The 25,798-nt window shown below is 37.9% G+C and overlaps 1 protein-coding gene across 1 annotated transcript in view; it reads right to left on the reverse strand.

The window, feature by feature from the left end:
• Nucleotides 1-25,798, reverse strand: part of TMEM38B (transmembrane protein 38B) — a 266,479-nt gene that overhangs the window by 64,958 nt on the left and 175,723 nt on the right. Inside the window, exon 4 of the mRNA XM_053702612.1 lies at nt 24,515-24,602. Within this exon, the coding sequence (XP_053558587.1) occupies nt 24,515-24,602 (88 nt within the window). The remainder of the gene's footprint in view (nt 1-24,514; nt 24,603-25,798) is intronic.

Consider the following 25,798-nt stretch of genomic DNA (forward strand, 5'->3'; position numbering starts at 1 on the left):
AAATTATGTTTTCTTCTGTTAAGTGTGATCAGTCCACGGGTCATCATTACTTGTGGGATACCAATACCAAAGCAAAAGTACACGGATGACGGGAGGGATAGGCAGGCTCTTTATACAGAAGGAACCACTGCCTGAAGAACCTTTCTCCCAAAAATAGCCTCCGAGGAAGCAAAAGTGTCAAATTTGTAAAATTTGGAAAAAGTATGAAGCGAAGACCAAGTTGCAGCCTTGCAAATCTGTTCAACAGAGGCCTCATTCTTAAAGGCCCAAGTGGAAGCCACAGCTCTAGTGGAATGAGCTGTAATTCTTTCAGGAGGCTGCTGTCCAGCAGTCTCATAAGCTAAACGAATTATGCTACGAAGCCAAAAAGAGAGAGAGGTAGCAGAAGCTTTTTGACCTCTCCTCTGACCAGAGTAAACGACAAACAGGGAAGACGTTTGTCGAAAATCTTTAGTTGCCTGTAAATAAAATTTAAGGGCACGAACTACATCCAGATTGTGCAAAAGACGTTCCTTCCTCGAAGAAGGATTTGGGCACAAGGATGGAACAACAATCTCCTGATTGATATTCCTGTTAGTGACTACCTTAGGTAAGAACCCAGGTTTAGTACGCAGAACTACCTTATCCGAGTGAAAAATCAAATAAGGAGAATCACAATGTAAGGCTGATAACTCAGAGACTCTTCGAGCCGAGGAAATAGCCATTAAAAATAGAACTTTCCAAGATAACAACTTTATAACAATGGAATGAAGGGGTTCAAACGGAACACCCTGTAAAACGTTAAGAACAAGGTTTAAACTCCATGGTGGAGCCACAGCTTTAAACACAGGTTTAATCCTGGCCAAAGCCTGACAAAAAGCCTGAATGTCTGGAACTTCTGACAGACGCTTGTGTAACAGAATGGACAGAGCTGAGATCTGTCCCTTTAAGGAACTAGCGGATAACCCCTTTTCTAAACCTTCTTGTAGAAAAGACAATATCCTAGGAATCCTAACCTTACTCCAAGAGTAACCTTTGGATTCGCACCAATATAGGTATTTACGCCATATTTTATGGTAAATCTTTCTGGTAACAGGCTTCCTAGCCTGTATTAAGGTATCAATAACTGACTCAGAAAAACCACGCTTTGATAAGATCAAGCGTTCAATTTCCAAGCAGTCAGCTTCAGAGAAGTTAGATTTTGATGTTTGAAAGGACCCTGAATCAGAAGGTCCTGTTTCAGAGGTAACGACCAAGGTGGACAGAATGACATGTCCACCAGATCTGTATACCAAGTCCTGCGTGGCCATGCAGGCGCTATTAGAATCACTGATGCTTTCTCCTGTTTGATTCTGGCAATCAATCGAGGAAGCATCGGGAAAGGTGGAAACACATAAGCCATCCTGAAGGTCCATGGTGCTGTCAAGGCATCTATCAGGACCGCTCCCGGATCCCTGGATCTGGACCCGTAGCGCGGAAGCTTGGCGTTCTGTCGAGACGCCATGAGATCTATCTCTGTTTTGCCCCAACGTCGAAGTATTTGGGCAAAGACCTCTGGATGAAGTTCCCACTCCCCCGGATGAAAAGTCTGACGACTTAAGAAATCCGCCTCCCAGTTCTCCACTCCCGGGATGTGGATTGCAGACAGGTGGCAAGAGTGAGACTCTGCCCAGCGAATTATCTTCGATACTTCCATCATTGCTAGGGAGCTTCTTGTCCCTCCCTGATGGTTGATATAAGCTACAGTCGTGATGTTGTCCGACTGGAACCTGATGAACCCCCGAGTTGTTAACTGGGGCCAAGCCAGAAGAGCATTGAGGACTGCTCTCAATTCCAGAATGTTTATTGGAAGAAGACTCTCCTCCTGATTCCATAGTCCCTGAGCCTTCAGAGAATTCCAGACAGCGCCCCAACCTAGTAGGCTGGCGTCTGTTGTTACAATTGACCAGTCTGGCCTGCTGAATGGCATTCCCCTGGACAGATGTGGCCGATAAAGCCACCATAGAAGAGAATTTCTGGTCTCTTGATTCAGATTTAGAGTGGGGGACAAATCTGAGTAATCCCCATTCCACTGACTTAGCATGCACAGTTGCAGTGGTCTGAGATGTAGGCGTGCAAAAGGAACTATGTCCATTGCTGCTACCATTAGTCCGATTACCTCCATGCATTGAGCTACTGACGGGTGTTGAATAGAATGAAGGACACGGCATGCACTTTGAAGTTTTGTTAACCTGTCCTCTGTCAGGTAAATCTTCATTTCTACAGAATCTATCGGAGTCCCCAGGAAGGGAACTCTTGTGAGTGGAAAGAGAGAACTTTTCTCTTCGTTCACTTTCCATCCATGCGACCTTAGAAATGCCAGTACTATCTCTGTATGAGATTTGGCAGTTTGAAGGCTTGAAGCTTGTATCAGTATGTCGTCTAAGTACGGAGCTACTGAAATTCCTCGCGGTCTTAGTACCGCCAGAAGAGTGCCCAGAACCTTTGTGAAGATTCTTGGAGCCGTAGCCAGTCCGAATGGAAGAGCTACAAACTGGTAATGCCTGTCTAAAAAGGCAAACCTTAGATACCGGTAATGGCTTTTGTGAATCGGTATGTGAAGGTAAGCATCCTTTAAATCCACTGTGGTCATGTACTGACCCTCTTGGATCATGGGCAAAATTGTTCGAATAGTTTCCATCTTGAACGATGGAACTCTTAGGAATTTGTTTAGGATCTTTAAATCCAAGATTGGCCTGAAGGTTCCCTCTTTTTTGGGAACTACAAACAGATTTGAGTAAAACCCTTGTCCTTGTTCCAACCGCGGAACTGGATGGATCACTCCCATTAATAAAAGATCTTGTACGCAGCGTAGAAACGCTTCCTTCTTTGTTAGGTTTGTTGACAACCTTGACAGATGAAATCTCCCTCTTGGGGGAGAGGATTTGAAGTCCAGAAGGTATCCCTGAGATATGATCTCTAACGCCCAGGGATCCTGAACATCTCTTGCCCAAGCCTGGGCGAAGAGGGAAAGTCTGCCCCCCACTAGATCCGGTCCCGGATCGGGGGCCCTCAATTCATGCTGTCTTAGGGGCAGCAGCAGGTTTTCTGGCCTGTTTGCCCCTGTTCCAGGACTGGTTAGGTTTCCAGCCTTGTCTGTAGCGAGCAACAGCTCCTTCCTGTTTTGGTGCAGAGGAAGTTGATGCTGCTCCTGCTTTGAAATTACGAAAGGAACGAAAATTGGACTGTCTAGCCTTGGCTTTGGCCTTGTCCTGAGGCAGGGCATGACCTTTACCTCCTGTAATGTCAGCAATAATCTCTTTCAAGCCGGGCCCGAATAAGGTCTGCCCTTTGAAAGGAATATTAAGCAATTTAGATTTAGACGTAACATCAGCTGACCAGGATTTCAGCCACAGAGCTCTGCGTGCCTGAATGGCGAATCCTGAATTTTTAGCCGCAAGTTTAGTTAAATGTACTACGGCATCTGAAATAAATGAATTAGCTAACTTAAGGAATTTAAGTTTGTGTGTGATGTCATCTAGTGTGGATGATTGAAGTGTCTCTTCCAGAGACTCAAACCAAAATGCTGCTGCAGCCGTGACAGGCGCAATACATGCAAGAGGTTGCAATATAAACCCTTGTTGAACAAACATTTTCTTAAGGTAACCCTCTAATTTTTTATCCATTGGATCTGAAAAAGCACAGCTATCCTCCACTGGGATAGTGGTACGCTTAGCTAAAGTAGAAACTGCTCCCTCCACCTTAGGGACCATTTGCCATAAGTCCCGTGTGGCGGCGTCTATTGGAAACATCTTTCTGAATATAGGAGGGGGTGAGAAAGGCACACCGGGTCTATCCCACTCCTTAGTAACAATGTCAGTAAGTCTCTTAGGTATAGGAAAAACGTCAGTACTCGTCGGTACCGCAAAATATTTATCCAACCTACACATTTTCTCTGGGATTGCAACTGTGTTACAATCATTCAGAGCCGCTAATACCTCCCCTAGTAACACACGGAGGTTCTCAAGCTTAAATTTAAAATTTGAAATGTCTGAGTCCAGTTTATTTGGATCAGAACCGTCACCCACAGAATGAAGCTCTCCGTCTTCACGTTCTGCAAACTGTGACGCAGTATCAGACATGGCCCTTGCATTATCAGCGCACTCTGTTCTCACCCCAGAGTGATCACGTTTACCTCTTAGTTCTGGTAGTTTAGCCAAAACTTCAGTCATAACAGTAGCCATATCTTGTAATGTGATTTGTAATGGCCGCCCAGATGTACTCGGCGCTACAATATCACGCACCTCCTGAGCGGGAGATGCAGGTACTGACACGTGAGGCGAGTTAGTCGGCATAACTCTCCCCTCGTTGTTTGGTGAAATATGTTCAATTTGTACAGATTGACTGTTTTTTAAAGTAGCATCAATACATTTAGTACATAAATTTCTATTGGGCTCCACTTTGGCATTAACACATATAGCACAGAGATATTCCTCTGAATCAGACATGTTTAACACACTAGCAAATAAACAGCAACTTGAAAATACTTTTCAAAGTAATTTACAAATAATATGAAAACGAACTGTGCCTTTAAGAAGCACAGAAAAAAATTATAACAGTTAAAATAATTAAGTTATAGCATCAATCTTTGTCAGAATATACAGTTTTAGCAAAGGATTGTTCCCCTCAGCAATTAAACAACACAACTTTAGCAAAGGTTTAATCCCATTAGCAAAGATAACAATTTCTGAAAGCAGGAAACAAATTACAGAATAAACGTTTTTATCTCAGTCAAACTATAATTCTCACAGCTCTGCTGTGCTGACTGAAATATTTGATGCATAGTAAAAGCGCCCCTCCCCCACACACACAGCAGTGAGGGAGAACAGAAACTGACAGAAAAAAACAGATTTAAGCAACTGCCAAGTGGAAAAATAGTGCCCAAACATTTATTCACTCAGTACCTCAGTAAATGAAAACGATTTTACATTCCAGCAAAAACGTTAAACATAATCTCTAGTTATTAAACAGCTTTATGTCTTTCTTACAGTGTAATTCTAGTGAATTACCATTCTCCCAGAATACTGAAGTGTAAAGTATACATACATGACATTATATCGGTATGGCAGGATTTTCTCATCAATTCCATTGTCAGAAAATAAAAACTGCTACATACCTCTATGCAGATTCATCTGCCCGCTGTCCCCTGATCTGAAGTTTACCTCACTCCTCAGATGGCCGAGAACAGCAATATGATCTTAACTACTCCGGCTAAAATCATAGCAAAACTCTGGTAGATTCTTCCTCAAACTCTGCCAGAGAGGTAATAACACACTCCGGTGTTATTTTAAAATAACAAACTTTTGATTGAAGATATAAAACTAAGTATAATCACCATAGTCCTCTCACACGACCTATCTAGTTGCTGGGTGCAAGAGAATGACTGGAGGTGACGTAGAGGGGAGGAGCTATATAGCAACTCTGCTGGGTGAATCCTCTTGCACTTCCTGTAGGGGAGCAGATAATATCCCACAAGTAATGATGACCCGTGGACTGATCACACTTAACAGAAGAAATATGTATTTACTGCAAATATTTCCCATTCAAATGTTTGGCACATAGCATGTATGTTCTATGTATTTGTAAATTGATATTCCTTTATATATCTGTATATATCTATACCTATATATAATAATCTATATTTAGGTATTAATATATATTGTACCAAAAAATAATAATTTTATATATATATATATATATATATATATATATATATATATATATATATATATATATATATATATATATATATATGAGACGGAAAGCGGAAATATACAGAGGCGCTAGGCTGAGGGGGTTAAAAAGATATGAGTACACAAATGGGTATACCTATATCGTACTAGAAGGCAGAGTTCCCCTTAGAGCAAAGAACCAACCATGTAGCAGCTGTCCCTTTAAGGGGAGTGTGAAAGCTGCACCAGATGAGAAAAAGGGATTCCCCAGCTGGCGCAGTATTTCCCCTCCTCAAAATTATGGAAAGAACAAGAGCACGTGCAAAGGGATAAGGTAGCGCTAGTTGTATAAAGATATAATTAGCACATTCAATAAGTGTGAGAAAATAGCGAGGCAAATGACAAAGTACACAGCAAATAAATCACCATTAGGTGTGTGGAATAATGTTCTCAAGATGTCCCAAATGCTTAAACACTTATTTGATATATATAAAAATGGTTAGATAATTCCAGACTTGAGGTATGAGTGAAATACAGACTTACAAGAAAGAACCTCAATCGTATGAGGTAAGTGATCAGCACATCAGGGAGTCCCTCTCAGTAGATAAGGCTTGACCCCTTGGGATATTGGAGAAACTTCATACAGCAAGCTTGCCTTTTTCCTTCTGTTTTCCTGGGTATGGGTGAAACTTCACGAGGTTAATACACCTTTTCCCTCGGCCTCTTTCAGTATGGATCCTCTCAGGATGGTGTAGAAGTACCAGCAATATATGTGAAAGAAAGGCCAAAATAGTGTGATATCGTTTAAAAACCATACACTTTATTCACATACATTCACTCCTAAAAATGCCTGCTTACATCAAAAATCTTCACAGCTATGAGGTATTATACAGCAGTAAAAGCGCACACAGCAAGTGCAATCCAATTTCTGCACTGTTTGCAATCCGATGTTAGAAAATAGCCACAAATAGCCACAAACCAATGTAGCCACAAATAGCTACAAACAAATGTAGCCAGTGGATAAGTGAAAGTCTTATCAATAAAACAGAGTACACCAGGGTATCTGGTATGTAAGATCAGTCCGTTTCTATTTGGTGAAGTCTAACGCGTTTCAAAGGTTATAACAATAACTCCTTCTTCTTCAGAGACTGATTTGTATATGCACGGCTGATCCTTTTATTCCCGTGTAATCTCGCGGGATTTTTTGGGGGAAAGTTCTAAGTACACTTCTGATTGGGCTGAATGCTCACACCTCCCCTGACGATTGTGAAGTCCATCCTGATTCGTCTAGAACGGAGGTGTGTGTTTTAGATCTGCAAAGCAGTGTTAGCAGAGACCTGACATCCGCTACGATTAGCGGTATTTAAATGACACAGTAATAGTTCATCTTTTCGGGTGCTATAGAGGGACATGTCCGCACTCCTTGACAAATATTTATGAATCGCAACTTACCCCTCATATAAACACGGGCAAAAGACAATCTTAACTGAAAATTGCGTATCAGAGATAAAAAAACAAAAATGTTTCACAATGGACCTACATTTTATCCTAACTGATGTTTTCACATTCATGATCCTAACTGTAAAAAGGGGGGGGGGGTTAAAATAAAACATTACCATATCGCAATTGAACATTTTGAATAACAGGAAGAGGCTGACATTTTTTTCAAAAATATAAAAAAAGACAGACATCATTATATTTAAATCTTATAGACCAGGTTCAAACCAGCAACCTGTGTGTTCAGGGGCAGTGAACCAAGCCACAGGGCTACAGTAGCCCAATATATACACGCTATGGCTTATAATGACCACATATATGTTATTTTTTAGAAATTTTACGTTCTTTATATACATATAACATACATAATCTTGCCCTCTTTCTGATCTTAAGGGGGGGGGGGGGCATAAATAAGTAAACAGAAAATGGTGCATACATATCTCTATAATCTGTTTTTGGAAGATCAATGGGTATATATTAAAAATATCTTCGATACAGATACTATACTATATTTTAATCATAAATTAGTTCCTTTTAAAAAGCAATAAAAACCAATAAAAATACTTATGTGTAAAAATATGTTCTGAACTAAAATATTCCTTAAAAATATAATAGCTAATAAAATATATATAAAACTTATATAAAACTGATAAAAATACACATAATCTAATTATAACTTTCCTAAAGCTTATACAACTGGGATGATGTTGTGATTAGGAAATAAATTATATTTATTTAATTTTATATATTTTGAATATTTATATCTTATATTATTATTTTTCTTGTATTATATTTGAAGGCGCCCTTGATTCTATTTGGTAATTCTGCATTACCTGATCTAATCCTAGAATCTACTGTTACTAATACTGTAATGGACCTTCTAATGAAATGTAGGGAAAAAAAAATATATATATATGCTACCTAAGGATAACTAACCAGTCTTAGGTTTCTAAAAAGGCAGCAAGATCTATATCCTTATTCAGACCGTTTGGTATTAGTGTGTTCATGGTATGGATCCACCAAGTTTCTTTCTTACGTAGGGCAATGGTTCTATTACCCCCGCGTGTGTGGGTTTTAACATGTTCAATGATGGTGCCCTTCAAACATGATGGGTCTTGATTATGAACATTTTTGTAATGGAGAGAAAGATTATGAGAAGTTTCTCCTGTAGTAATATTTGTCAAATGTTCAGATAATCTTTTCTTATATGGTCTGGTCGTTCTACCAATGTATTGTAAATTACAGCTACATTGTAGCATGTATACAACAAAGTCGGTTTTACAATTACAGAGGGACTTGATGTCAAACTCTTTTCCATTATTTGTGGATTTAAATTTTTTTGTTGGTTTATGTCCATTCAAATGATGGATACATGACTCGCAATTTTTTCGGTTACATTTAAAAAAAAACAATGTTTGTTTCCCCAGCCAATTTGAATGGGTCGATTTGCTGTTTTTTAATAGACTTGGTGCCAAAACTGATTTCAAATTTTTGTTTTTCTTGTATATTATCTTAGGGTTTTCTTTTGTTATATCTTTCAAGAAAGCATCTTTTTTCAAAATATGCCAGTGTTTGTTTAAAATTGTATTTATTTCCTGGGCCCCCTCGTTATATGTTGTAACTAAACTACATGTGGGGTAATTACTTTTTTTCTTTTTTTGATCTGACTCTTTCAACAGGTTCTTTCTAGGGATTTTTCTAGTTTTATTATCTGGATTTTTTTAAATGTTATGATTATACCCATTTTTTAAGAACTTATTCTTTAGACAGTTTGATTCTTTCTCGTAATCCTCCATTTTGGAGCAGTTACGCCGAATCCTCTGGAACTGTCCAAATGGAATGTTTTCGATCCATTTTGGATTATGCCCACTGCTAGCATGTAAATAAGCATTGCTGTCAGTGTCTTTTTTGTATAGTCTTGACAGAATCTTACTGTCTTCATGGTAAAACACTAGATCTAAAAACTCTATTTCCTTTTTGTCAATTTTTTTGGTAAAATTTAGATTAAAAGTATTCTCATTTATAAAAACAATAAAATCTTCTAAGATTTCATTTGTACCAGACCAAATTAAAATGATATCGTCTATGTATCTGCCCCAATAGACGATAAATGGGAGGAAGGGGTTGTTCTCCCAAATTTGAATTTCCTCCCATGCCCCCATGTATAAATTCGCAAAGCTGGGGGCAAAGCGGGTGCCCATGGCCGTACCGCTTATTTGCAAATAAAATTGGTCGTTAAACATAAAATAATTTTTTTCTAAAATGAATTTAATTGAGTTTGTTAAAAATATCTGTTTTTCTAAATCGATGTCTGTTAGTTTATTAAACCAAAATTTAACAGCCTCAATACCTTTAAGATGAGGGATGCTTGTATATAAAGCACTTACGTCTAAAGTGGCCCATAGGTAATTTGATTCCCAATTTATTTTTGTTATTTTGTTTATAGTATCCGTTGAATCTTTTAGATATGACCTGAGATGTGGGATTACTGGTTGTAGAAAAGTATCCACAAATTCCGACAATTTTGATGTTAAACAATTGATCCCTGACACTATGGGACGCCCAGGTGGGTTTTCCCTATCTTTATGCACTTTTGGTAAGTGATAAAAGATGGCTGTAGTTGGATTTTCATTTCTTAAAAAATAAAATTCATTCTCATTTATACAATTGTTATTTTTGGCCATACTTTAATTAATTCTTGATATTCATTTTGGAAGATTCTTATTGGGTCCCCCTTTATTCTTGTATAAGTAACCTGGTCTTCTAGTAGGCGTAATGCTTCCTTTATATAGTATGTTTTTTCCTGTATAACAAGGCCCCCTCCCTTGTCTGCTTCCCTGAAGACAATTGATGCATCCTCTTGTAAATGTTTTAAAATTGATTTTTCTCTCACGTTTAAATTGTCTTTTTTGATTTTATATGTATTCCAAAATTTATCCAAATCCTCTTTAACTAAGTTATAGAATACTGGTATATAGTTCCCTTTTGATTGGACAGGGAAGTAGGTGGAGGGTGGTGTAAATGTGGTATGTTTCGCATATGATAATGTAGCCTTTTCATTATCATTAATTTCACCTTCCATATTTAATTCTTGAAGAATAATTAAGGCCTCTAGGTCTGTATTTGACATTAATTGTGTGTTAAGATCATTAATGTTATTGCAAATATCTTTTTTTTGTTTTTCAAAGTGACGTTTTAACGTTAGCTTTCTAATGTATTTATTCAAATCAATGAAAAGTTCGAAAGGATTTGGTCCTTTAGTGGGGGCAAATGATAGGCCTTTATCTAGAACACTGATTTCTTCATTTGACAAATTTCTTTTAGAGAGATTAAAGATTTTTGTATTTAGTTCACTATTTTCATTTATATCTTTGTTTAAATATTGCGGTCTAATGATCTTATTCTTTGCCTTCCCTTTTCCCTTTCCTCCTCTGCATCCTCTCTGCCTCATTTTGTTTTTCTGGTTTCTCTCTGGTTCCAATCTGGAAGTTGGGGCAATTGTTGGTTCTGAATAGTGTTGATGTTCCCTATTTGGGATTTCCTCTGAGGTGGCACTAGAAAATTTATATTGTTCTCACCAATATTGTGATTGTGTCTTATTTGTACTGGGGTTCCACTATTCCTATGGGCCTGAGTTTTAGGGTTATTTCCTATATTGTGGTTCACCCAATTTGGTCTCATTCCATTTCGATTGTAGTAGGATTGTGGATTTCTGTTGTGTTGGGACTGTGTATTATTCCCAGATCTGTAGTAATTATTATAATTTCTACCTCTCGAATCTTTATTATTATGTCGCCAGCTATTGAAAGGTAAATTCTCTCTCGGTCTGTCTGTTACTCTCCCATTAAAATGTCTATATTCATACATGTTCCTATGAGATGACTGGCTATTTGTATAATGATTTCTATGTTCATATGTGTTTCTTTTATCTTGTGGTATTCTAGATACATTGGTGTAATTGGGAATTTGGAATGAGATAGGAGAGGGTAGTAATCAAACAGAACAATGTAGCAATTGGTCTAATTTCAACTCTCCAGATTTTTCGACTAATCAAACTTATAGACAATTCCAACAGAAAAATAGAAATAGAAATAGAATCAAATCTCTAAAGGGGGAACATACCAACACAAGATCTCACTCCATATCACTACAAAACGAAACTCATAGGGAACAAGATCCCAATTACACCAATGTATCTAGAATACCACAAGATAAAAGAAACACATATGAACATAGAAATCATTATACAAATAGCCAGTCATCTCATAGGAACATGTATGAATATAGACATTTTAATGGGAGAGTAACAGACAGACCGAGAGAGAATTTACCTTTCAATAGCTGGCGACATAATAATAAAGATTCGAGAGGTAGAAATTATAATAATTACTACAGATCTGGGAATAATACACAGTCCCAACACAACAGAAATCCACAATCCTACTACAATCGAAATGGAATGAGACCAAATTGGGTGAACCACAATATAGGAAATAACCCTAAAACTCAGGCCCATAGGAATAGTGGAACCCCAGTACAAATAAGACACAATCACAATATTGGTGAGAACAATATAAATTTTCTAGTGCCACCTCAGAGGAAATCCCAAATAGGGAACATCAACACTATTCAGAACCAACAATTGCCCCAACTTCCAGATTGGAACCAGAGAGAAACCAGAAAAACAAAAAGAGGCAGAGAGGATGCAGAGGAGGAAAGGGAAAAGGGAAGGCAAAGAATAAGATCATTAGACCGCAATATTTAAACAAAGATATAAATGAAAATAGTGAACTAAATACAAAAATATTTAATCTCTCTAAAATAAATTTGTCAAATGAAGAAATCAGTGTTCTAGATAAAGGCCTATCATTTGCCCCCACTAAAGGACCAAATCCTTTCAAACTTTTCATTGATTTGAATAAATACATTAGAAAGCCAACGTTAAAACGTCACTTTGAAAAACAAAAAAAAGATATTTGCAATAACATTAATGATCTTAACACACAATTAATGTCAGATACAGACCTAGAGGCCTTAATTATTCTTCAAGAATTAAATATGGAAGGTGAAATTAATGATAATGAAAAGGCTACATTATCATATGCGAAACATACCACATTTAAACCACCCTCCACCTACTTCCCTGTCCAATCAAAAGGGAACTATATACCAGTATTCTATAACTTAGTTAAAGAGGATTTGGATAAATTTTGTAATACATATAAAATCAAAAAAGACAATTTAAACGTGAGAGAAAAATCAATTTTAAAAAATTTACAAGAGGATGCATCAATTGTCTTCAGGGAAGCAGACAAGGGAGGGGGCCTTGTTATACAGGAAAAAACATACTATATAAAGGAAGCATTACGCCTACTAGAAGACCAGGTTACTTATACAAGAATAAAGGGGGACCCAATAAGAATCTTCCAAAATGAATATCAAGAATTAATTAAAGTATGGCCAAAAATAACAATTGTATAAATGAGAATGAATTTTATTTTTTAAGAAATGAAAATCCAACTACAGCCATCTTTTATCACTTACCAAAAGTGCATAAAGATAGGGAAAACCCACCTGGGCGTCCCATAGTGTCAGGGATCAATTGTTTAACATCAAAATTGTCGGAATTTGTGGATACTTTTCTACAACCAGTAGTCCCACATCTCAGGTCATATCTAAAAGATTCAACGGATACTATAAACAAAATAACAAAAATAAATTGGGAGTCAAATTACCTATGGGCCACTTTAGACGTAAGTGCTTTATATACAAGCATCCCTCATCTTAAAGGTATTGAGGCTGTTAAATTTTGGTTTAATAAACTAACAGACATCGATTTAGAAAAACAGATATTTTTAACAAACTCAATTAAATTCATTTTAGAAAAAAATTATTTTATGTTTAACGACCAATTTTATTTGCAAATAAGCGGTACGGCCATGGGCACCCGCTTTGCCCCCAGCTTTGCGAATTTATACATGGGGGCATGGGAGGAAATTCAAATTTGGGAGAACAACCCCTTCCTCCCATTTATCGTCTATTGGGGCAGATACATAGACGATATCATTTTAATTTGGTCTGGTACAAATGAAATCTTAGAAGATTTTATTGTTTTTATAAATGAGAATACTTTTAATCTAAATTTTACCAAAAAAATTGACAAAAAGGAAATAGAGTTTTTAGATCTAGTGTTTTACCATGAAGACAGTAAGATTCTGTCAAGACTATACAAAAAAAAGACACTGACAGCAATGCTTATTTACATGCTAGCAGTGGGCATAATCCAAAATGGATCGAAAACATTCCATTTGGACAGTTCCAGAGGATTTGGCATAACTGCTCCAAAATGGAGGATTACGAGAAAGAATCAAACTGTCTAAAGAATAAGTTCTTAAAAAAGGGGTATAATCATAACATTTTAAAAAATGCAGATAATAAAACTAGAAAAATCCCTAGAAAGAACCTGTTGAAAGAGTCAGATCAAAAAAAGAAAAAAAGTAATTACCCCACATGTAGTTTAGTTACAACATATAACGAAGGGGCCCAGGAAATAAATAAAATTTTAAACAAACACTGGCATATTTTGAAAAAAGATGCTTTCTTGAAAGATATAACAAAAGAAAACCCTAAGATAATATACAAGAAAAACTAAAATTTGAAATCAGTTTTGGCACCAAGTCTATTAAAAAACAGCAAATCGACCCATTCAAATTGGCTGGGGAAACAAACATTGTTTTTTTTTTAAATGTAACCGAAAAAATTGCGAGTCATGTATCCATCATTTGAATGGACATAAACCAACAAAAAAATTTAAATCCACAAATAATGGAAAAGAGTTTGACATCAAGTCCCTCTGTAATTGTAAAACCGACTTTGTTGTATACATGCTACAATGTAGCTGTAATTTACAATACATTGGTAGAACGACCAGACCATATAAGAAAAGATTATCTGAACATTTGACACATATTACTACAGGAGAAACTTCTCATAATCTTTCTCTCCATTACAAAAATGTTCATAATCAAGACCCATCATGTTTGAAGGGCACCATCATTGAACATGTTAAAACCCACACACGCGGGGGTAATAGAACCATTGCCCTACGTAAGAAAGAAACTTGGTGGATCCATACCATGAACACACTAATACCAAACAGTCTGAACAAGGATATAGATCTTGCTGCCTTTTTAGAAACCTAAGACTGGTTAGTTATCCTTAGGTAGCATATATATATATATATTTTTCCCTACATTTCATTAGAAGGTCCATTACAGTATTAGTAACAGTAGATTCTAGGATTAGATCAGGTAATGCAGAATTACCAAATAGAATCAAGGGCGCTTCCAATATAATACAAGAAAAATAATAATATAAGATATAAATATTCAAAAACAGAATTTATGTTTACCTGATAAATTACTTTCTCCAACGGTGTGTCCGGTCCACGGCGTCATCCTTACTTTTGGGATATTCTCTTCCCCAACAGGAAATGGCAAAGAGCCCAGCAAAGCTGGTCACATGATCCCTCCTAGGCTCCGCCTACCCCAGTCATTCGACCGACGTTAAGGAGGAATATTTGCATAGGAGAAACCATATGATACCGTGGTGACTGTAGTTAAAGAAAATAAATTATCAGACCTGATTAAAAAACCCGGGCGGGCCGTGGACCGGACACACCGTTGGAGAAAGTAATTTATCAGGTAAACATAAATTCTGTTTTCTCCAACATAGGTGTGTCCGGTCCACGGCGTCATCCTTACTTTTGGGAACCAATACCAAAGCTTTAGGACACGGATGAAGGGAGGGAGCAAATCAGGTCACCTAAATGGAAGGCACCACGGCTTGCAAAACCTTTCTCCCAAAAAATAGTCTCAGAAGAAGCAAAAGTATCAAACTTGTAAAATTTGGTAAAAGTGTGCAGTGAAGACCAAGTCGCTGCCCTACATATCTGATCAACAGAAGCCTCGTTCTTGAAGGCCCATGTGGAAGCCACAGCCCTAGTGGAATGAGCTGTGATTCTTTCAGGAGGCTGCCGTCCGGCAGTCTCGTAAGCCAATCTGATGATGCTTTTAATCCAAAAAGAGAGAGAGGTAGAAGTTGCTTTTTGACCTCTCCTGTTACCAGAATAAACAACAAACAAGGAAGATGTTTGTCTAAAATCCTTTGTAGCATCTAAATAGAATTTTAGAGCGCGAACAACATCCAAATTGTGCAACAAACGTTCCTTCTTCGAAACTGGTTTCGGACACAAAGAAGGCACGACTATCTCCTGGTTAATATTTTTGTTAGAAACAACTTTTGGAAGAAAACCAGGTTTAGTACGTAAAACCACCTTATCTGCATGGAACACCAGATAAGGAGGAGAACACTGCAGAGCAGATAATTCTGAAACTCTTCTAGCGGAAGAAATTGCAGCCAAAAACAAAACTTTCCAAGATAATAACTTAATATCAACGGAATGTAAGGGTTCAAACGGAACCCCCTGAAGAACTGAAAGAACTAAGTTGAGACTCCAAGGAGGAGTCAAAGGTTTGTAAACAGGCTTGATTCTAACCAGAGCCTGAACAAAGGCTTGAACATCTGGCACAGCTGCCAGCTCTTTGTGAAGTAACACAGACAAGGCAGAAATCTGTCCCTTCAAGGAACTTGCAGATAATCCTTTCTCCAATCCTTCTTGAAGAAAGGATAGAATCCTAGGAATCTTTACCTTGTCCCAAGGGAATCCTTTAGATTCACACCAACAGATATATTTTTTCCATATTTTGTGGTAAATTTTTCTAGTTACAGGCTTTCTGGCCTGAACAAGAGTATCAATAACAGAATCTGAGAACCCTCGCTTTGATAAGATCAAGCGTTCAATCTCCAAGCAGTCAGCTGGAGTAGGACCAGATTCGGATGTTCGAACGGACCTTGAACAAGAAGGTCTCGTCTCAAAGGTAGCTTCCATGGTGGAGCCGATGACATATTCACCAGATCTGCCTACCAAGTCCTGCGTGGTTACGCAGGAGCTATCAAGATCACCTACGCCCTCTCCTGATTGATCCTGGCTACCAGCCTGGGGATGAGAGGAAACGGCGGGAATACATAAGCTAGGTTGAAGGTCCAAGGTGCTACTAGTGCATCTACTAGAGTCGCCTTGGGATCCCTGGATCTGGACCCGTAGCAAGGAACCTTGAAGTTCTGACGAGAGGCCATCAGATCCATGTCTGGAATGCCCCACAGTTGAGTGATTTGGGCAAAGATTTCCGGATGGAGTTCCCACACCCCCGGATGCAATGTCTGACGAATCAGAAAATCCGCATCCCAAGTTTCCACTCCTGGGATGTGGATTGCAGACAGGTGGCAGGAGCGAGTCTCCGCCCATTGAATGATTTTGGTCACTTCTTCCATCGCCAGGGAACTCCTTGTTCCCCCCTGATGGTTGATGTACGCAACAGTCGTCATGTTGAAACCGTATGAACTTGGCCCTCGCTAGCTGAGGCCAAGCCTTGAGAGCATTGAATATCGCTCTCAGTTCCAGAATATTTATCGGTAGAAGAGATTCTTCCCGAGACCAAAGACCCTGAGCTTTCAGGGATCCCCAGACCGCGCCCCAGCCCATCAGACTGGCGTCGGTCGTGACAATGACCCACTCTGGTCTGCGGGAGGTCACCCCTTGCGACAGGTTGTCCAGGGACAGCCACCAACGGAGTGAGTCTCTGGTCCTCTGATTTACTTGTATCTTCGGAGACAAGTCTGTATAGTCCCCATTCCACTGACTGAGCATACACAATTGAAATGGTCTTAGATGAATGCGCGCAAAAGGAACTATGTCCATTGCCGCTACCATCAAACCTATCACTTCCATGCACTGCGCAATGGAAGGAAGAGGAACGGAAGGAAGTATCCGACAAGAGTTTAGAAGTTTTGTTTTTCTGGTCTCTGTCAGAAAAATCCTCATTTCTAAGGAGTCTATTATTGTTCCCAAGAAGGAAACTCTTGTCGACGGAGATAGAGAACTCTTTTCCACGTTCACTTACCATCCGTGAGATCCGAGAAAGGCCAGGACTATGTCCGTGTGAGCCTTTGCTTGAGGAAGGGACGACGCTTGAATCAGAATGTCGTCCAAGTAAGGTACTACAGCAATGCCCCTTGGTCTTAGCACCGCCAGAAGGGACCCTAGTACCTTCGTGAAAATCCTTGGAACAGTGGCTAATCCGAAAGGAAGCGCCACGAACTGGTAATGCTTGTCCAGGAATGCGAACCTTAGGAACCGATGATGTTCCTTGTGGACAGGAATATGTAGATACGCATCCTTTAAATCCACCGTGGTCAAGAATTGACCTTCCTGGATGGAAGGATTGTTCGAATGGTTTCCATTTGGACGACTTGAGAAACTTGTTTAGGATCTTGAGATCTAAGATTGGTCTGAACGTTCCCTCTTTTTTGGGAACTACGAACAGATTGGAGTAGAACCCCATCCCTCGTTCTTTTAATGGAACAGGATGAATCACTTCCAGAAGATAACCTTGGAAGACTATTTCTAGCGCCCAAGGATCCAGAACATCTCTTGCCCAAGCCTGAGTGAAGAGAGAGAGTCTGCCCCCCACCAAATCCGGTCCCGGATCGGGGGCCCGCATCTCATGCTGTCTTGGGAGCAGTGGCAGGTTTCTTGGCCTGCTTTCCTTTGTTCCAGCCTTGCCTTGGTCTCCAGGCTGGATTGGCTTGAGAAGTATTACCCTCCTGCTTAGAGGACGTAGCACTTGGGGCTGGTCCGTTTCTGCGAAAGGGACGAAAATTAGGTTTATTTTTGGCCTTGAAAGACCTATTCTGAGGAAGGGCGTGGCCCTTGCCCCCAGTGATATCAGAGATAAACTCTTTCAAGTCAGGGCCAAACAGTGTTTTCCCCTTGAAAGGAATGTCAAACAATTTGTTCTTGGAAGACGCATCCGCTGACCAAGATTTTAACCAAAGCGCTCTGCGCGCCACAATAGCAAACCCAGAATTTTTCGCCGCTAACCTAGCCAATTGCAAGGTGGCGTCTAGGGTGATTTAAGAGCACGAATTCTGTCCATAATCTCCTCATAAGAAGAAGAATTACTAATAATCGCCTTTTCTAGCTCATCGCACCAGAAACACGCGGCTGTAGTGACAGGGACAATGCATGCAATTGGTTGTAGAAGGTAAACTTGCTGAACAAACATCTTTTTTAGCAAACCTTCTAATTTTTTATCCATAGGATCTTGGAAAGCACAACTATCTTCTATGGGTATAGTGGTGCGCTTGTTTAGAGTAGAAACCGCCCCCTCGACCTTGGGGACTGTCTGCCATAAGTCCTTTCTGGGGTCGACTATAGGAAACAATTTTTTAAATATGGGGGGAGGTACGAAAGGTACACCGGGCCTGTCCCATTCTTTATTAACAATGTACGCCACCCGCTTGAGTATAGGAAAAGCTTCGGGGGGCCCCGGGGCCTCTAGGAACTTGTCCATTTTACATAGTGTTTCTGGAATGACCAGATAATCACAATCATCCAAATTGGATAACACCTCCTTAAGCAGAGCGCGGAGATGTTCCAACTTAAATTTAAAAGTAATCACATCAGGTTCAGCTTGTTGAGAAATTTTTCCTGAATCTGAAATTTCTCCCTCAGACAAAACCTCCCTGGCCCCCTCAGACTGGTGTAGGGGCCCTTCAGAAACAATATCATCAGCGTCCTCATGCTCTTCAGTATTTTCTAAAACAGAGCAGTCGCGCTTTCGCTGATAAGTGGGCATATTGGCTAAAATGTTTTGATAGAATTATCCATTACAGCCGTTAATTGTTGCATAGTAAGGAGTATTGGCGCGCTAGATGTACTAGGGGCCTCCTGTATGGGCAAAACTGGTGTAGACGAAGGAGGGGATGATGCAGTACCATGCTTACTCCCCTCACTTGAGGAATCATCTTGGGCATCATTTTTACTAAATTTTTTATGACATAAATCACATCTATTTAAATGAGAAGGAACCTTGGCTTCCCCACAGTCAGAACACAATCTATCTGGTAGTTCAGACATGTTAAACAGGCATAAACTTGATAACAAAGCACAAAAAACGTTTTAAAATAAAACCGTTACTGTCACTTTAAATTTTAAACTGAACACACTTTATTACTGCAATTGCGAAAAAGTATGAAGGAATTGTTCAAAATTCACCAAAATTTCACCACAGTGTCTTAAAGCCTTAAAAGTATTGCACACCAAATTTGGAAGCTTTAACCCTTAAAATAACGGAACCGGAGCCGTTTTTATATTTAACCCCTTTACAGTCCCTGGAATCTGCTTTGCTGAGACCCAACCAAGCCCAAAGGGGAATACGATACCAAATAATGCCTTCAGAAAGACTTTTCTATGTATCAGAGCTCCACACACATGCAGCTGCATGTCATGCTGTTCTCAAAAACAAGTGCGCCATACCGGCGCGAAAATGAGGCTCTGACTATGATTAGGGAAAGCCCCAATAGAATAAAGTGTCAAAACAGTGCCTGCCGATATTATTTTACAAAAAATACCCAGATTAAATGATTCCTCAAGGCTCAATATGTGTAAATATGATCGATTTAGCCCAGAAAATGTCTACAGTCTTAATAAGCCCTTGTGAAGCCCTTATTTACTGTGTGAATAAAATGGCTTACCGGATCCCATAGGGAAAATGACAGCTTCCAGCATTACATCGTCTTGTTAGAATGTGTCATACCTCAAGCAGCAAAAGACTGCTCACTGTTCCCCCAACTGAAGTTAATTCCTCTCAACAGTCCTGTGTGGAACAGCCATGGATTTTAGTAACGGTTGCTAAAATCATTTTCCTCATACAAACAGAAATCTTCATCTCTTTTCTGTTTCAGAGTAAATAGTACATACCAGCACTATTTTAAAATAACAAACTCTTGATTGAATAATAAAAACTACAGTTAAACACTAAAAAACTCTAAGCCATCTCCGTGGAGATGTTGCCTGTACAACGGCAAAGAGAATGACTGGGGTAGGCGGAGCCTAGGAGGGATCATGTGACCAGCTTTGCTGGGCTCTTTGCCATTTCCTGTTGGGGAAGAGAATATCCCAAAAGTAAGGATGACGCCGTGGACCGGACACACCTATGTTGGAGAAATATATAAAATTAAATAAATATAATTTATTTCCTAATCACAACATCATCCCAGTTGTATAAGCTTTAGGAAAGTTATAATTAAATTATGTGTATTTTTATCAGTTTTATATAAGTTTTATATATATTTTATTAGCTATTATATTTTTAAGGAATATTTTAGTTCAGAACATATTTTTACACATAAGTATTTTTATTGGTTTTTATTGCTTTTTAAAAGGAACTAATTTATGATTAAAATATAGTATAGTATCTGTATCGAAGATATTTTTAATATATATCCATTGATCTTCCAAAAATAGATTATAGAGATATGTATGCACCATTTTCTGTTTACTTAAGATCAGAAAGAGGGCAAGATTATGTATGTTATATGTATATAAAGAACGTAAAATTTCTAAAAAATAACATATATGTGGTCATTATAAGCCATAGCGTGTATATATTGGGCTACTGTAGCCCTGTGGCTTGGTTCACTGCCCCTGAACACACAGGTTGCTGGTTTGAACCTGGTTTATAAGATTTAAATATAATGATGTCTGTCTTTTTTTATATTTTTGAAAAAAATGTCAGCCTCTTCCTGTTATGCAAAATGTTCAATTGCGATATTGTAATGTTTTATTTTAACCCCCCCCCCCCCCTTTTTACAGTTAGGATCATGAATGTGAAAACATCGGTTAGGATAAAATGTAGGTCCATTGTGAAACATTTTTGTTTTTTTATCTCTGATACGCAATTTTCAGTTAAGATTGTCTTTTGCCCGTGTTTATATGATGGGTAAGTTGCGATTCATAAATATTTGTCAAGGAGTGCGGACATGTCCCTCTATAGCACCCGAAAAGATGAACTATTACTGTGTCATTTAAATACCGCTAATCGTAGCGGATGTCAGGTCTCTGCTAACACTGCTTTGCAGATCTAAAACACACACCTCCGTTCTAGACGAATCAGGATGGACTTCACAATCGTCAGGGGAGGTGTGAGCATTCAGCCCAATCAGAAGTGTACTTAGAACTTTCCCCCAAAAAATCCTGCGAGATTACACGGGAATAAAAGGATCAGCCGTGCATATACAAATCAGTCTCTGAAGAAGAAGGAGTTATTGTTATAACCTTTGAAACGCGTTAGACTTCACCAAATAGAAATGGACTGATCTTACATACCAGATACCCTGGTGTACTCTGTTTTATTGATAAGACTTTCACTTATCCACTGGCTACATTTGTTTGTAGCGATTTGTGGCTACATTGGTTTGTGGCTATTTGTGGCTATTTTCTAACATCGGATTGCAAACAGTGCAGAAATTGGATTGCACTTGCTGTGTGCGCTTTTACTGCTGTATAATACCTCATACCTGTGAAGATTTTTGATGTAAGCAGGCATTTTTAGGAGTGAATGTATGTGAATAAAGTGTATGGTTTTTAAACGATATCACACTATTTTGGCCTTTCTTTCACATATATTGCCGGTACTTCTACACCATCCTGAGAGGATCCATACTGAAAGAGGCCGAGGGAAAAGGTGTATTAACCTCCTGAAGTTTCACCCATACCCAGGAAAACAGAAGGAAAAAGGCAAGCTTGCTGTATGAAGTTTCTCCAATATCCCAAGGGGTCAAGCCTTATCTACTGAGAGGGACTCCCTGATGTGCTGATCACTTACCTCATACGATTGAGGTTCTTTCTTGTAAGTCTGTATTTCACTCATACCTCAAGTCTGGAATTATCTAACCATTTTTATATATATCAAATAAGTGTTTAAGCATTTGGGACATCTTGAGAACATTATTCCACACACCTAATGGTGATTTATTTGCTGTGTACTTTGTCATTTGCCTCGCTATTTTCTCACACTTATTGAATGTGCTAATTATATCTTTATACAACTAGCGCTACCTTATCCCTTTGCACGTGCTCTTGTTCTTTCCATATATATATATATATATATAAATAACAACAATTAAAATTATGGGGAGGCGAAAAGTGAGTTTAAAATCCTCCACTAAATACAAAATATAGAGAAAATAACTCATTGTGTAAACCATTTACAAATCTAAACAAGTCAGAAAACTTGCTTTTAACCCAGAGACTCTCTGACTACACTGTTCCCAATGCAGCAAAGGAATCTGGGTAAGATATGCAAATGAGGTTCACAATGACTCACCTTTTTACTTTTAGCCTGCTTTTTAAGACAGGCTTCCCTTTATGCCATAGCACTGCTGCATTACACAGCTTTTATGCTTAGCTAGGGTTAGTACAGTGATTTAGACCAATCCCAGGACAGCTGTTTCGTGGTTATTGCCACTCATCAGCTGGGAGTAGGTTAAATCACTGCTTGGTAAAGTTAATTTCTGGGGGGAAATTCAACAACAATTAAAATTATGGGGAGGCGAAAAGTGAGTTTAAAATCCTCCACTAAATACAAAATATAGAGAAAATAACTCATTGTGTAAACCCTTTACAAATCTAAACAAGTCAGAAGACTTGCTTTTAACCCAGAGACTCTCTGACTACACTGTTCCCAATGCAGCAAAGGAATCTGGGTAAGATATGCAAATGAGGTTCACAATGACTCACCTTTTTACTTTTAGCCTGCTTTTTAAGACAGGCTTCCTTTTATGCCATAGCACTGCTGCATTACACAGCTTTTATGCTTAGCTGTGTGCTATGGCATAAAGGGAAGCCTGTCTTAAAAAGCAGGCTAAAAGTAAAAAGGTGAGTCATTGTGAACCTCATTTGCATATCTTACCCAGATTCCTTTGCTGCATTGGGAACAGTGTAGTCAGAGAGTCTCTGGGTTAAAAGCAAGTCTTCTGACTTGTTTAGATTTGTAAATGGTTTACACAATGAGTTATTTTCTCTATATATTATATATAAATATAAATATAAAGTAGTAGAAGGGAACCAGCACTTCATACAAATCAACCTCCGGGGTGCACTTCTAATAATAATAATCAAACATAGCAGGGAAGGCACTCTCCGTTTTTATTTTCCTTTATTTGGTGAACGTTTTCGGGTCTCCAAATAAAGGAAAATAAAAACGGAGAGTGCCTTCCCTGCTATGTTTGATTATATATATATATATATATATATATATATATATATATAAATAGAACATATTCTTTTTTGTGCAGAACATTGGAATGTAAAATATTAATATTTTCATGTTATGTTAGAGCACATGTGATTGGTTTTGCGTGAGAGTGGGATATTATTAGCGCTCCATTTATAATCTGGCCCTTTGTTTGCATGCAGTAAACTGAATATAATAGGATTTGCTATATACTTTGCTTACAAATAGTTGACAAACATAATTTGCTTGACATTTTATTACAATCACATAACTGCATATTTTTATTGTTTTATTATAAATTATAATAAAACAGTAAAAATATGCAGTTATGTGATTGTAATAAATGTCATGTTCCCCATGTTTAAACAGTGCACTGGTATATTTTTTTAACTGTATTGCACTTTTGGTTGGTTGTGATATTACATTGGTTATTTACAGTTGTTATTATGAATATATTTTAATGTAATATTTGCTTTGTGACAACAAGCAAATAAAACTGTTTTATTATTTCACAATGTCTTTTGAGTTACAGTTCTTCATAATTATAAAGAAGCTATCTTAAATCATTAGTTTTTATTGTACTTGGGACACTTTCACATGACATAAAAAAGTATCGGTAATTGGTATCGGCAAGTATTTAAAAAAAAGTATCGGTACTTGTACTCGGTCTTAAAAAAATGGTATTGGTGCAACCCTAATTATAATCAAAATAAACTGTATAATTGCATAATCTCTTTTGCCTGAAATTATTTTTTACACCCAGAACAAAACAACTGAGCAAACATTGCTATAATTAATGTTAATTTCAAATGTTTAACATTGATTTCAGCATCTTGAAATGGCTGTGATCAAAATGATACACCTGAACTCAAAGTTGCACTTCCAAAGTTATGGTGGATTATTGGAGATGCTTAGCTTGCTTCTAACACAAAGTCCAATTTACGAGTATTTTTTCTTCTCTATGATTGTCATGTTAAAATGTGATAAGGTGCAATCAGAAAGAAGTCACAGTTAAAAAATGTCATGCAACACAAATTAAATGCTATCTACAAGTTTCATTTTACATGTTGTTACACAATTTCAATATTTTTTTGTGTTAAAAGTGCATAGTTTATTTAATTAACTTACTAAGACATTTTAAGAAATTCGTTAGTCTCTGGTTTCCAGACACCCCTCACAAGCTGCTCAAAGTTGGAGATAAGACCACCGCCAGCACCTATAGGATAAAAGGGTTTATCATCATTAGTATAGTGGCAAAAGCTAAGCCACTAAGCAAATAATCAAATCAGAACACCTTAAATCTGTAAATTTGTCCATAGATTGACCATTGTGTAGTGCCTAATAATACAAAAATGGGCCAGTAAAACAACAAAATATATAAGCATAGTGCATTAATACTAAGATGTATTGCTGTTGTACTATAACTTGTTTGTTCTTTTGTAGTTCTAGATAAAGAGAAGAAATGGATTTATCTGTAAGCACAGATGCTATTTTCCCTCATGTCCTTAGAGTTATATTCACATTCTAATGGATAAAAGCTAACATACGTATACAATGGTGGGAAATGTATAGGTCATGGGTAGAACCATCTGAGTGATCTTACTACTGCATGTAGCTTAGGATGAAGCAGTGCACAAACATGAGGCCAAGATGCTGCCTTGTACAACTGTTCCAAAAAAAATTCACAATTGCAATTCTATTCAGTACTACATACTTTGTTGACTTCAGAAGAGAGATTCACAGAATTAATCCAATTGGATAAAAACTATTGAAGCTCTGTTTTGGGGGGTTTTTGCACTAGAAAGACAATTCCTGATTAGTTTTCCTGGTACTTAAAATCTTAGACTAGATCAAACCTTTTAAGAAAACATTCTAGATACTTTCTTGGACATAATTAAGAAACTAAATTAAACAGAATTTGTATTCTGCACACTAACCACCTTTTGGTAGTCATAACACATCCCTACTTCTGATTTTTGAGAGTAGTCTTGTTGTGGTAAAGCCACAAGCAATAAAGTATTGAAAGTTGACTTTAAACATAAGTTTTAAAACAATAAGGGGGAACAGAAATCCACACTTTCACAGAATGAATAGAAAAAAACAATAATAATATAATTTTAGATAAAGAGATATTGATGTCCAAGGTTTTTTAGGTGTCAGCTTTACATCATTTCATCATTTCCCAAGAATGTTCCAAACTCAATTATAATGTTTTCTTCAAAGACAAGGATTTAGTATCCAAGCCCCTTCAAATCATGGTAATGAGTCTCTAAATATTTGGAACCTGAGGAAATAGGTTATAATTAATTCCTGCCAGATGTGAAAGGACAAGATTAATTAAGTTTGATCTCAGCCCTATGAAGATACAAGCAACCTCCCTTCAGACATGCACACTAATATTCACATAAACAA

The sequence above is a fragment of the Bombina bombina genome, chromosome 2 (genome assembly GCF_027579735.1).
Source record: "Bombina bombina isolate aBomBom1 chromosome 2, aBomBom1.pri, whole genome shotgun sequence".
In the NCBI taxonomy this organism is placed as follows: Eukaryota; Metazoa; Chordata; class Amphibia; order Anura; family Bombinatoridae; genus Bombina; species Bombina bombina.